Consider the following 13,228-nt stretch of genomic DNA (forward strand, 5'->3'; position numbering starts at 1 on the left):
GTTCAAATTCAGAATTAATACTAACATTGCAAAGGACCAAATGTCTTTGGTTATGGCTTTTTTCCTCCTAGAATAAAATGATGAGTTTCACAGTTAAGTAATGCAAAAAGATTATTTTGTTTTGGAATTTTTACTCCTCCTTTTTTCAGGTTCTGCTCTTTTCCTTCTTCTTCCAAAAAATATTATTGCTAAGGCTGTTGATATAATAACTTTCCATTTTGTAACTTTGCAACAGGATTACACTTTGTTTTTAAAGTTAGGTTCAATCCCACAGGAGAAAATTACCAACCTCAGCTATTTTAACTTCCAGTCTTAGAACTGACTTCATATCAGACTCAGCTCGTGAAGCATTTGCACCCAGAAGCACTGCTGTATCAACCATGAACTGCAAAAAGGCATCTCGGTACTGTAAAGGCAAAAAAGAGTGAAATGACCACTGGATTTGCTCTTGAACACAGCTGTATCAGTAGGCCACTAGCGCACAGATACAGTAAGGAATAGAATACCTTGTACTTTTAGGCCTGTGCAACCAAAGTAGTACTTTCCTTACCTCGAGTGCCTGCTTTTTCGTCAAGGAGAAAAGGGGAAATAGCCCCATAAATATATTGTGCAAGAGAGACAGAGATACATGCTGCGGTCCCCTGAGCACAAATTTCAAGATATGCAAATGACACTTCTGGATTAGACTGAAAACTCTTATAGCTCTTATGATACCATTACACATCATGGCTGTGTGTACACAAATATTTTACGCAGACTCATACTGTGATCAGTGCAACACTGAAGAAGTACTTACATACCTCTGTAAGTTTACTGGCTGAGAGGGTAGAGAAATAAAGAGCCCTTCGAGCTCTCTCTCCCGTCTGTATCCCTGTCACAGCACTACAAGCGTATACCTACTACACTGCTTTGGTTTTCCCCGGGCTATCCTAACAAAGCATAATTTAGTCTCAGTGTGTATGCACAAGCGTGAGCAAAATACACTGTATGTAATGATACAATAACTGTTTGCACACTGCCTCCCCTCTGCCATGATCTTCCAGAAGTTTCAGAGGGATTAGATTGCTTTTTATTGAATCCTACCGGCCCATAGTCCACCAAGAGCAAAAATATATTCCAATACATTACCAGCTTTTATCTTTTAGAAGACACAACTCTTTGGATTCTGGCATCATCTAGTCAGATGAAGGTGGCTAGAAAACTCACTACCTTTCCAAGGAACTCAAAAGGGAAGCAAAACTGTAAAACGTTAATAGCAATGACTAAAGTCCCCCATGAAAATTTGAGTGGTTGTTTTCTTTGAGCCTTGGGCTTCATGAACGGGATACGGCCCACAGTTCTTCACCAAGTGTGGGGAAAAAAGGTATTGCCATTGTCAAATATTGATACATACCCTAAAACCCTTTGACAAACATCATCAGTTCACGACTGCTATCCACAGAAAAGTAGCAAGAAACTTACTGATAAGCTATAGTAGAGCACTGAGAAATCATAAAGAGAAGAGAGGAAGAAGAGGAAATGAGCACTTAATCTGCTGAGGAATGCTTGTTCCCTTTGGTTAAGTAAATTCAAGTTAGTCTGATAATAGTAATCTGCAATGGTACTTGAAACATGTTCAGACTTCTGGCCTAACTGAGCAAACCAAATCTTACAAAAAAATTAGGCTAGTGTGAGAAACTTTGCAAGAGTGTTTGTGGTGGTAGTGTTTTCTAATAGAAAATAATCCTGAAAAATATAAAAACAAACAAACCACAATCCACTTTCACTATGGAGCTCAACAAACCAAAAGCAACAGTGAAGGGAAAAAAACCCCACACCACTGAGCAAAAATTGATGATGTAGTTAATGATACTTACAGATTTAGCTTCTGTGGTGTTTTCTAGATAATCCTCTCGAGATGCGAGAGATAGGCTTGCTTGATCTAGCTGTTAATAGGAAAGAGAATTTAATGATTAAATTCCTAAGTATTTTTTAAAGCTAAAGCCTACAGCATATTTCATATTTCTACATTTATAGAAACTCACCTAAACAAACACAACTAGAATCTCAAATGAGTGAATGAGTAAATGTCATCTTTTCCCTATTGACTGACGTTCTTAAGCTTTAAAATATTCTACAAACAAATTAATACAAATCATTCATTAATGGCAGAGTAGGAGTGATGCTCAGTGCAATTCTGATTCTTTGAAAGAGATTGTATCACCTTTTTTCAGCACGTTAAAGTGAAAAGAATATACTCTTTATGTTTTGCAGATGTGTATCGTGGCAGTAGCAAACCTCAGATAACTTGGTCTATTTCAATTAAGTGACTGTTGCTTTAAATACCTGTACAAATTTTCCTGGCCGAAGAGTCAGGTCTGACACCCAGATGAAACCAAGAAAGCACAAATACGAGAAATAAACAAAAAGAGTTAACCAGCTTCTTCAGCCCTCAGGTAAAAAGATCATGTTCAATTCTGAACAAAGTTTTATTTGGAGCTTCTATTTCTTTTTCCTGATCCATTCATGATTTGGAAATGCTGAACAAGGAAAAAATAATTTTGCAAGAGAGCTATTCTCACAAGTAGTAGTTTGAAATACTTTACGGTACATCTGCACTCCCGAGAATTTGTTAAAATGTTGACAAAGTGGAAAACAGGCTGGCAGATGCATACTGCAAATCAAGTTCTTAATCAAATTAACAACAACAGATTACCCTAAGGAATACAGTTATTCATACCATGTATGAATGCAGTATTCATACACTGAACTGCGTATTCAGTTATTTAGATACGTAATTCTTAAGTACTACTAAGCATCCTGAGTGAAAATACTATTAGGTGTAATTCATTTCCAAGAGATCAAAAGTAAGGATATACTGAAACCCACCACTAGCAGGTGACTTGGACTGAAAGGTCTGAGAGATATCTAAATATTTCCCCTCTTGATTCTATTCTTTCAGTTCTTTGAAGCAAATCTCAAGCCAAAGCAATTCAGACAAGACCTGAACAGCATCCTAGCAAAATGACTTCCTTGATACAGGAAACTTGATCTGCTGTTGACTTGACTGCTCAGGAGACTGTCCTAGAGATGGGGAAAAGTTACCCTTGAAATTTCATACACGGGAAATGCCTCAGTCAAAGACATTTTAAAGAACGGAGCCAAAATCAACACCCACACCAGGATCACCACAGTCAACTGTTGTTTAATCCCTAAATATGGCTATATTCCTATAGCTAACCAAGATGCTAGGAATGTAAGCATCATACCTTTTTTTTTTGCAATGAATGGTGTAATAACTTTGATGAATGGTGTAATAACTACTTTGCCCCTTCTCTCTTGCCTTCCTGTACTATTTTCTTGCAGTAGTGAAGTACTGGTCTACTCTGGATACTCTATGTCGTAAACAACAACAACAATGTATTTGGGCCCAGGCTCTCAGGCTTGCCGTGATGACATCTCAGAGTAATAATTGCAATTCTCTCTGGAGTTTCTTCAGACTACAGCTAGGCAACATTTTTTTTGTCTTTTTCTCACTAATATAAACCATTATTTAATACCACACACTGCTAACCATCTGATAACGTTTTGATTCAAAAGTAAAAGCAGTTCAGTAAAAAGGCAAGTAAATATAGTATTTTAGATTTGAACATGTTTTGGACACCTCTATGTTGTAAGGTGCTATGTAAGTATAAGATAATGTGTTTTCAACTAAAGAAAAATATCTCAGGTTCAAAATATCTGCTACTGATACACCATTCCTCATCTTCAGAGACAAAAAAACATTCTTCATACAACTGATGAGTCAATATTCTTCAAAAGCATTTGGTATCTAGTTCTTCCAAATTCCCATTAATTGGCACCTACACACATCTGTAAGTCAGTAGATATTAGCAACAATTGAAATGTAAATGTTCCTGAACACATTTCAAAAAATGAGATCACAAAATAACATGAAAAGAAGCCTATTAGATATACTGTATTGTACCTTCAGGATATATTGATTGGAGATTTTGTCATCAGCAGCCACATATAAACGGATGAAGACAGAGTTACTGTACTGACCACGAAGAGTTGCCAGGGTTTGAACTAAGCTAAACCTCCTTTCTGACCACAATCCTTCAGGTCCAATGTTCGATTCCAGCACAGGCCAGCGGAAAGGTGAATGCTTCAGTATACTTAATAGTGGTTTCACATCGGCTTTTTCAATTTTATCTGAAATGTCAAAGTGACAACAATTACTTTCCAGACAATTCAAATCCAGCAGCAGCCACATGAAGCACAAAGATTTATTGGCACTGATCGATTTCTAGGCAAGACAAAACACAACAGCTGAAACCTAATGCCTCTGCTCTACTTGGGAACATAGAAGCAGGAGAGTCCTGTCACAGTTTATCTGGACCAAGGAACATGGGGCAAATCAGTGCCTTTAAAAAAAAAGGAATGAAAGGAATGAAAAAAGTATTCCTTGCTTCGGAACCAGTATAGAGACTCAAATGGTTTTCAAAAGCGGTTACTGAGTGCAATTAAAGCTAGAGAGGTCAGCATCTGATCACCAAGACTGTGAGACTGATCATCCGAACTGCTGACAGCCAGTTTCAGACCATGCTGGACGAAAAAACTTATTTCCTGCACAGGGCGAAAGAAATCCTGAAAGAGATCCAGAAGGACAAAGGACACTTTGAAAGACAACGTCTACTGCCTCCGCACTCAGATTTCCCTCACGCAGCTACGTTAACATGGTGCTGCGCCCTAGCTAGTGTACATCACCTTGCAGCAATGTCCATGAGCTCAGGAAGAACGCTGCATGCATGTAGCTATGGGGTGTCCAGTCCAAACTGCTTTGACATCCAGGTAACTCAAGAGTTAAAATTCAAGAACCTTGCACTCCCAGCCCCCCAGCATTCTTTAAATCCCTTTCTTCATAGCATTTCCACAGGGATGGGTATAGACAGACCCAGGTTCACAGACACATCACCATGACTGTGAAATTTCCATCAGAGAGTCCAAAAACAACAGGCTCCTCTGACTTGTCAAGCCAATACTCCCTAGGGCATGGCTTTAGTATCCTTTTGCACAGGTAAGTAACCTTTTACAGTTCCCTGACATGCAAATGTCTCTGTAAAACTTGCTTCTGGTGCTTTAATGTACCTCAGTCTCGGTAGCTGACTTCAGAAACGGACACAGGACCTTCTGCATTCAGTCGAATCCAATACGCAAAACCTCTGCATCTGCACGGAGCTTCACGGAGTTCAGTGGAGAGCAAAAGAGCCTGCCTTTACAAATACAGCTAACACACAACTGCCCCTCTCAAAACAGGACACTTACTCTCATTCATACAGGAGGCATAAAGGATCTTGGCCTTCTGTACGGCTTCACTGTCCCGTCGTTTGCTGATAGGTTTCTCCAGCAATGCTGAAAAAAGAAATGACATTTTTTTCAATACCTTGGAAAAACGTAGGTGCTATCTGTTTGCCTGTCTCAGTGTTTCCTTTAATCTTAGCACTTAGCTAATTAAGGATGAGGTACCATATGTATTTTCTTAAACAGTAACACAGACATAAGAGGCATTTTCAGTTTCCTTCACCCTCACGCAATGTTTTTTTGTTTAGTTTTTTTAAGAGGGCTCTTTTAAAGCCAGTTGACTGATACGGTTTATTGCCGATCTTCACAAACAGCCACATCAGCAAACTGTGGGACCAGGATAGGAATCAGTAGCCAGGGTGGAGGGTCAGGAATTGTTTCAAGTGGCTTAGCCTCTGGTGCAGGCGTATTGTGAAATTAGGGTCCAAGGAGCAAGACCACTGAGGTTAACTTTTGCCAGCTCTGCTGCGGCTGCAAGCAGCAGGGACCTCCCACTTTGCCTGGCAAACACACAACAACCTCAGTCTTACAAATGACACAGAAGACCAAATGCTGAACTACCATTTGAACAACTGTATTTTATAGCTCCCTCTCACTATAGGTGCCAGCTCCCTTTGTGCCTGAAAGCCACTCTAGTTTTTCCTAATCTATCCCCTCTACAAATCTTGCATTCCTCACATCATATTATAGAAGGGAAATATCATGCAAAGTGCGTCTGAATGTCAGCAGTCAGCTCTCAATTGCCTTGAGCCATTTTACACAGGTTGTAAATTAGCCATGATGTAGCTGCAGATGCACCGACTGTGGCTAAAAGCAGAGCCAGCTAAGCTCAGCAACAGAGGCAGTCTGTCAGCTCAGGTGCAGCACAGAGTGAACACTTCCACAATCAAGGAAGCAGGACAGCACTTGAGCACTGCATGGAAACTGCATCAGCAAACCATGTTGGATCTGACCTGGCTTTTTGCAGAACCTGCATGAGTCTCATACCTTTGCATCACTGTTACCGGGAACCCTGCAGAGAGTGACTTTGCTGGAACCACCTTAAGTCCCTCCTGCTGGGTGCTCAGCCAGAGCAAAGAGGCCTTGAAAAAATTCAAGAGCATCTTCTCTACATCATACTCCCCAGGGATTCAAGAGGGTTTGTGAGCACAGGCACAGCGCAGACTGGCCCCATGCGATGCCATGCCTGAGCTAAGAAGCATGTCCCACTCACAAAGTAAAAGGAAGCACAGTGCTGGAATCTCAGTGGCCTGCCAAAATTGGCAGAGGGACAGCGGGACTTCATAGCACCTGCCATGGCAAAACCAAACCACTCCCATGTAGAGCCTATTCAGGTGTCAATGCACTGTTTTTCGCCTTTGCCCATATTGGCTGGGGTTTATGCTGAGTAACAAAGAGTTGACTGCATTTGCTATTCAAGAGCAGCACTCCCCTGCACAACTAGGGGCAGCTGCTTGCTCTCTAGCCCATCTCTTTCAATAACTCACCAGTTTCTTCCCCAGTGTTGTCTCTTATAGGAGGCAAAGGTAACAGCTTAGCGGTGCCCCTAAATTCTATAGCTGAAAAAGGTCTGGTTTTGCATTACCTCCCTCAGTATTAGGAGCTGACCACTAGAGGTAGGATCTAAAGATACTTATTTCCCAGGATTTACCCAGCACCTTGAAGAACCTGCCATACAGCACATTTCAATTATTCCTCACCCATGCCTGTCTGAGCACCTACACTCAAGGGAGGGAGAAAGCACAAAAGTACTACTCATGGAAGCAAATCAGTCCTCTGCCTGCTCCAGTAAGAAGCAGTGCAACAAGATAATACAGATAAACCAAGTCCATGGTCATTTCTTCAGCCATATTGCTGACATCAAACTGTTTGTTAGTCACATAATACCTGATGAACAATTGCCACTCATTCTCTCCTTCTACTTCCCTTTCTTCTTCAAAAAAACCCCTTGTGCTTGCATCTTTGAGAAATGTAATGAGATCATTCTGTTTCCGTTATAGATAAGATTTTCCCTAAATCTACTGCTGGATAGGATTCGCAGCAGCTTTGGTTTGAAATCTTCAAATTCTTAATATGTCTCAGCTTCTTAAACACAATATAATACCAGTCACTGACACATGTCTACTAGCGTGCACGGTTCTGTGCAGAATAATCAGATCTGTTCATGTTTTAAGAATGGAATTTTAGAAGCAATCATAAATCAAACCTACATAAAACTAAGGATGAGAAAATACACTCCAGTTAAAGCCATTGCAATAACTTCTGTTCCTTGCCAGTGAGCTGCACAGCCATGAAATTTGAAGCTAATAAAATTCAATAGCTAAAGCCTAGCTGAAACTCAGGAGAGAGACAATGAATGAGATCAAATAAAATAAAATCAACTTTAGGAATACACCTGCATAAAATCCTATTAAAATCAGACCTGGTGTTTTCCCATTGAATCACCTTGTTCCGCTACAGAATGAAGCTGTAACACTCCTTGCGCTATTGCAAAGAGTGAAGTAGGCAGTAGACACTGTCAGTTTGCCCAGAATTAATTTAGGAAGAAAATCCTTGATTCTGATTCTGTAAAATCCACTCTCCATACCTGAAAGCCTTAATGTGATGGTTGAATCCTATATCTGGGCACTGAAATGGGGGATGTGGTCTGTGAGTGCTCTTTAGGCTAGGCAGGTTCCTCAGCCTCAGCCCCAAGTTTCCACAAAATTTTAGAAGCTCAGGTCTGGAGCACCAATCAGATCTACTTGCTCTCTGCACTAGCTAATTAATACAGGGTTTAGAGATTCGCCAATTTAACTCACAAAAGATGTTTATCTTACATGTCCTTGAGTATTCGAATTCTTCTTAAAGAAGAGCAAGAAGAGACAATAAGTGCTGCATACCAGTGAAGAATATGGATAATGAACAAATCTATCTGCAGGTTAGGATAGCCTTGGAAAGGAAATCACTGCTGTGATAGTAACTAGTGTAGACAAATCAAGCCAGCTTTAAATTAGCAAGGTGAGGTAGTGTGAGCAGCCAGCCATGGTAGCAGAGTGCTCTGCATGCGCTGCAACCCCTCAAGAGTACCTAATATCGAGGGTCGGTGCATGCCGTGCTCTGCACTTCTGTGGCTGCCACCGGGTTTAAGCGTCGCTGCTCTCCAAGGGACCTCTGCGAGTCGGACAGACCTGCCTCAAGAGTACCCCGCGCTCTCACCTGCACTGCAAGGTGCCGTCTGAGCACGGCTACCGCTCTCATGTCTCGCATGGCTTTTAAGTTTCCCAATTATATTGGTGGAAAATGCCAGCTAGTATCACACAAACAACAAACTCAGCACCTCCAGCAAAATCCAACTCTCGGTATAGTTGGGTAGGGGAACTGTCTTTCCAACTTGTAGAATTTGAATGGCTTCAAGAGATTTTCTGTTTCTACACCAGATTGACAGCAACTCCTACGGAGCCTTCTAAGGGATGGGAAGAGAAAGACTGCCACAGGTCAGGTAACGTTCTGCCTGATAAGATACTCACTGAAAAAGGAACAGACCTGCTGTTTAGTTCCCTACTCTGCCATTCCAGGTGACTGCTGTCACCCCTAGCTGGGAGAGCATATGAAGTTGTGCGAGTCTGTTGGGAAGCTGAGTCTAACAGATTTTTAAGTCCAGTGTCTGGAATTAAAAATTGTGGCTAAGTTAGGGAGTGCAGGGTTCCCAGTGACTTGACTAAAGCAATTCACTCAGCAGTAAGATGGGCATGGAGTTTTGTCTTTTTTTGCACCTTTTATTTTTTAGTTGGAATTCAGATCATTTTCTGAAGGAAAATAAAAATGTTTCTAAATGAAAAGCTTCTGCTTCCTAAATTAATCTTCCACTTAAAAATTCTAAGTGTTAACTGAATTCAGCTTAAATCTATAAACAATTTCAACACACAAAAAAAAATCACCAGATTCACTGATTATGAAAAAAATTTTATTCTGCTTCTGTCAGCCTCTTTTAGCTGCATCTTTAAATAAGTATTTTTAAGGGATAAATGCTTTGGACCAGACTGCGCAACATACAGAACTCTTATGATATAAAAAGAATTAGAAGCAATAGTCCATTTGCTACCTCCCAGTTAAATGTTAATGCTAAACATGGAATAGGGATCCAGTTCAAGAGCCTAGAAAAACAAAAATCTAAGCTAATTCACAACTCTCTGAGAGAGCATAGGATCTTTCCATGATTATTGAAATCATGATCACTGTGCATGATCAAAAGTGACCAGCAGTAATCACAATTTAACAATTTATCGCTGGTACGAGGTTACATCAGTAGACTATTGCAAATGCAAAGCAAAATATGGTAGCCTAAAACCACCAGCACATGCAAAGAGAACTAAAACAGCTTAAACCACCATGAATTTAAAGTTCATATTTTTTTTTCTTTATTCATAATAATTTAAAGGCATGCTTACGAGCTGTAACCGTGGCTTATCTGGCATGCAGCAACTTACTAAGCTGCAGTAGCTCAGGAGTCTGATGATCACCTGTCCCTGGCCAAATGCAAAGTACAAGTTCAGAGGGCTATTATAGCAAAACAACTCTTATTCTTCAGTCACATCTTTTGTTTCCGTCAGTTTCAAATTAATTCTATAGTTTTTTTCCCTTAGGGATCAAAGGGGTCTTTCCCCATGCACAGGCTGCATAGACACAATATTTACATCTGTCGTCAAACAGAACATTGTTATGACAAGTGTCAAAACGTGATGGTAATTCTGCTCCGCAATGGTGAAGTAACATAATTCTCCTCATTAAGCGACTGCCACTTGCACGCTGAGGAACTAGTTAAAGGTGTTCACAGTATCTTAGACTTCCTGAGGTTGCAGACTGCTTCACTGTTCCTTTTCTTTTACCAAGCGGCTGAGGGCAGGGGAAGTTCCCACTGCAAATCAAAGTTCTTTTACTTCTGGCAATCTCGGTCAGACAGGCTTAGATTACAGCTCTCCCCGGCTCTTGTGCAGAGAGCACAAAGACCCAGCGTCACTAACAAAAAAGCAGGCCATAGCTGGCGATGATCATGAGTGGTATGAATTGTAGGTGCTTACACAGTCAGTCAAGGAAAAAGGCACAGCCAGAAGGGGGAAGTGGGAGGAGAGAAGGGAAGAAAGGAAGATTCTCATTAAGTTGTCTTCAGACAGTGCTTTTCCAGGACAAGAGTGCTAAAAAAAGGCAGACTTCCTGAGCTTCGCTACACTACAGTAAATAGCAGTCATCTACTGTTAAAGAGAGCAATTCACTTTACAAGCTTTGCTATTTTATGTGTATGTGTCTGTGTCTGTATATGTATTTTTTTATATAGGTATATATTTAACTATTCTGAAGTTGCTAAGAATAGTCTTGTGGCTAAATGCTACCTTTAATCTTACTTTCCATTTCCAGCCCTTGTTGATTTTCCAGCCTACTGTCTTACACAGCTTTGCTTCAGTTTCAAACCCCTAATTTTATTTACGGTACTGAGAAACGCTCTACTTTTTTCCTCATCTGAGTTGGAATGCACGAAAAAGGTTATGTACTGGCAGATTTGTGGGAAAGAGCAACATGTATAGATTTAAGTTATTAGCATCCTGATCTGCAGGCTGTATATATTCTGTGCTATCAGACAGTTTTCTACCTACACAGCCTCTCTCAGGAATGCAGCTCAATTATGTGATTAGCTAAGCTTGTTAACTGCTCTAGAGAGATAATGTAAGGTTTTACCCACTTTCCAAACACAAACATGGAGAATATATTGTGCTAGTGAAGATAGCTTTTTTTTATTTTCTTTCATTTTCTTCCGATCCTTTTAACAAACATCTGCTGTGTGTGGAAATTGCAAACTCAAATGTTTGTACAGTGGTATCTGATGATGATTGGAAATATTTCATAATGCTTTGTACTTTGAAGGAAAAGCACTGCATGTGTGAATATACCAGTGGGAATACATTCCGACTTTAAACAAGAAATGCTATAGAAGAACCCAAAGGGGACATCCCATTTCCTGGCAAGTTGTAACCCTGAAGGAGTGAAAAGCTAGAAGCAGACAAGCAATTCAGCATGAATTCCCATGGCAACGCTAGAGCAAAGAGCAGTCTTGGACTGCAAAACCAGAAAAGTATCAAAGCGGGGAGCTGATCTTACTGTTGCACACAGGCTGGTGAGACAGGCTGGAACACTGCGTGCCCTTCTGGGGCTGATATTGTAAAACCAGTGCTGAACAGCTGGACAGGGTGCAGAAAAATGTCACAGTCGTTTGGGTTTTCCTTTGGGTAAGGTGGCTTGAGAACTGCAAAAAAATGCCATGCAATGAGAGATTTAAAAAGCATGGGTTGTTTAGTGTCACAAAAGACACTGGAAGGGTGATGGGATTAAAGTATATGTGAGTACCTCCCCATTAGAAAATCCTTGGTGCCAAAAATATCTTTGGTCTTTTGAAAAAAAGGCAAAAGGAGAAGGTTCTGTTAGAAGATGAAGACCAATACAGCAGTGACAGTGATTAAGCACTGGAGCCAAACAACCAATGGACCACATTCCCTCCCCTTTAACATCTTCAAGACTTGATGCTTTTTTGGAAGATAAACTTTAGCACTATGTGAATCATATTTTATCCCAACTGAAGTTACTGAGCTGAAAACATGGGGAATATAAACATTTGTGACACACATGACATCACAGGAGATAATCTAACAGCTGCTCCTGGCATCGCATTCTGTACATTTAGGATAAGGATCTCAAAGCACTCTTAGACACATGGGACAAAACAGATGCAACATTTTCCATTGTTACAGATAAAGAAAGTGAGCCACAGAGGGCTAATGCCTCCTTATCTAACTCATGTCAGAGTCCTACTGATTTCAGTGGTGCTCCTCTGTCAGCATAAAGCTTGCTGAGCCTAATCCAAAGAGCTCGATGCTTTGGAGCTGCTGAATGTCCCTCGCTCCCGTTAATGTCAGCGATGGTAGGAGTTGCTCAGCATTGCGCAGGTGATTCCCAGTATCCCTCAGACTCCAGAACAATTTGCCATGCATCACAAAGGAAATCACCAGCAGATTCAGAAAGGCACCCAAGGGCTACGCATAAACTCATACCTAGCCACGTGCCCAGCCAAGGGCAGAACGCACGCAATCTTCAGGCATGCCCACAACAAGCCCCCATGAAAGCCCCACGCAACCGCATGCTCCCCCTTAGGTTTGGGTAGCAGCAGCCGGCAGCCACATGTTTACTGTCTAGGGTATGTTTATCACTCCCTGAGACCCAATAACCTTTAGTCAGGCAGGAGGCCTGCCTGTGGAAAAAGAGCTTCTTTGCAAATACGTAATGACAGAGAGCGTGGATTTCTCTTTCAATTCTTAAGCAATAAAGACTCTGTTCTTCATGTTCATTTCTCTACCCCTTTCCTGCCTGGTCGGGTTTCCAGTTGGATGAGAAGAATTAAAGAGCTGTTCACCCATCTCCAGCTATCAGTCACAATCTTTGTGTCCTTCCTAGGATAGTATTATCCTGTGGTACTTCTGTGAGAAAGGAAAACCCAAGTTATCTTTTGGAAATCTGCAGGAGATCTTCTGATGCCAGCAGCAGGAAGTTTTAAGGATCTCCTGTGAGGCATTTCAGCTTAAAAGCAGAGGAAAAAGGGTACTTCTCCACTGTTATATATTGACAGTGACTTTTCCGCTCAAAAAATCTTCCCACAGGGGAAGGCAACAGAAGCAAACTTTGTGCATCAACGGGGGGCAAGCATGCACCAAAGAATATGGATACATGTGGCAAATGCTTGCCTGTTGAGCAAAGACACACACCACTTGTGTACAGAATGCCACTGACTGGGTCCCTGAGCTGTGGTGTAATTATGATTAATCTAGCCCTCGTTAGGAACATCTGACTTTTAAACTACATA

General features: G+C 41.0%; 1 protein-coding gene across 1 annotated transcript in view; it reads right to left on the minus strand.

Annotated features, from left to right (window-relative positions):
- PHEX (phosphate regulating endopeptidase X-linked) overlaps positions 1–13,228 on the minus strand; it is a 110,703-nt gene that overhangs the window by 75,666 nt on the left and 21,809 nt on the right. The window contains exons 5-8 of the mRNA XM_009665368.2: positions 5,308–5,394; positions 3,968–4,194; positions 1,857–1,925; positions 290–406 (exon numbers count right to left, since the gene is read on the minus strand). Of these exons, the coding sequence (XP_009663663.2) occupies positions 290–406; positions 1,857–1,925; positions 3,968–4,194; positions 5,308–5,394 (500 nt within the window). The remainder of the gene's footprint in view (positions 1–289; positions 407–1,856; positions 1,926–3,967; positions 4,195–5,307; positions 5,395–13,228) is intronic.

This window comes from Struthio camelus, chromosome 1, assembly GCF_040807025.1.
Source record: "Struthio camelus isolate bStrCam1 chromosome 1, bStrCam1.hap1, whole genome shotgun sequence".
NCBI classification, from domain to species: domain Eukaryota; kingdom Metazoa; phylum Chordata; class Aves; order Struthioniformes; family Struthionidae; genus Struthio; species Struthio camelus.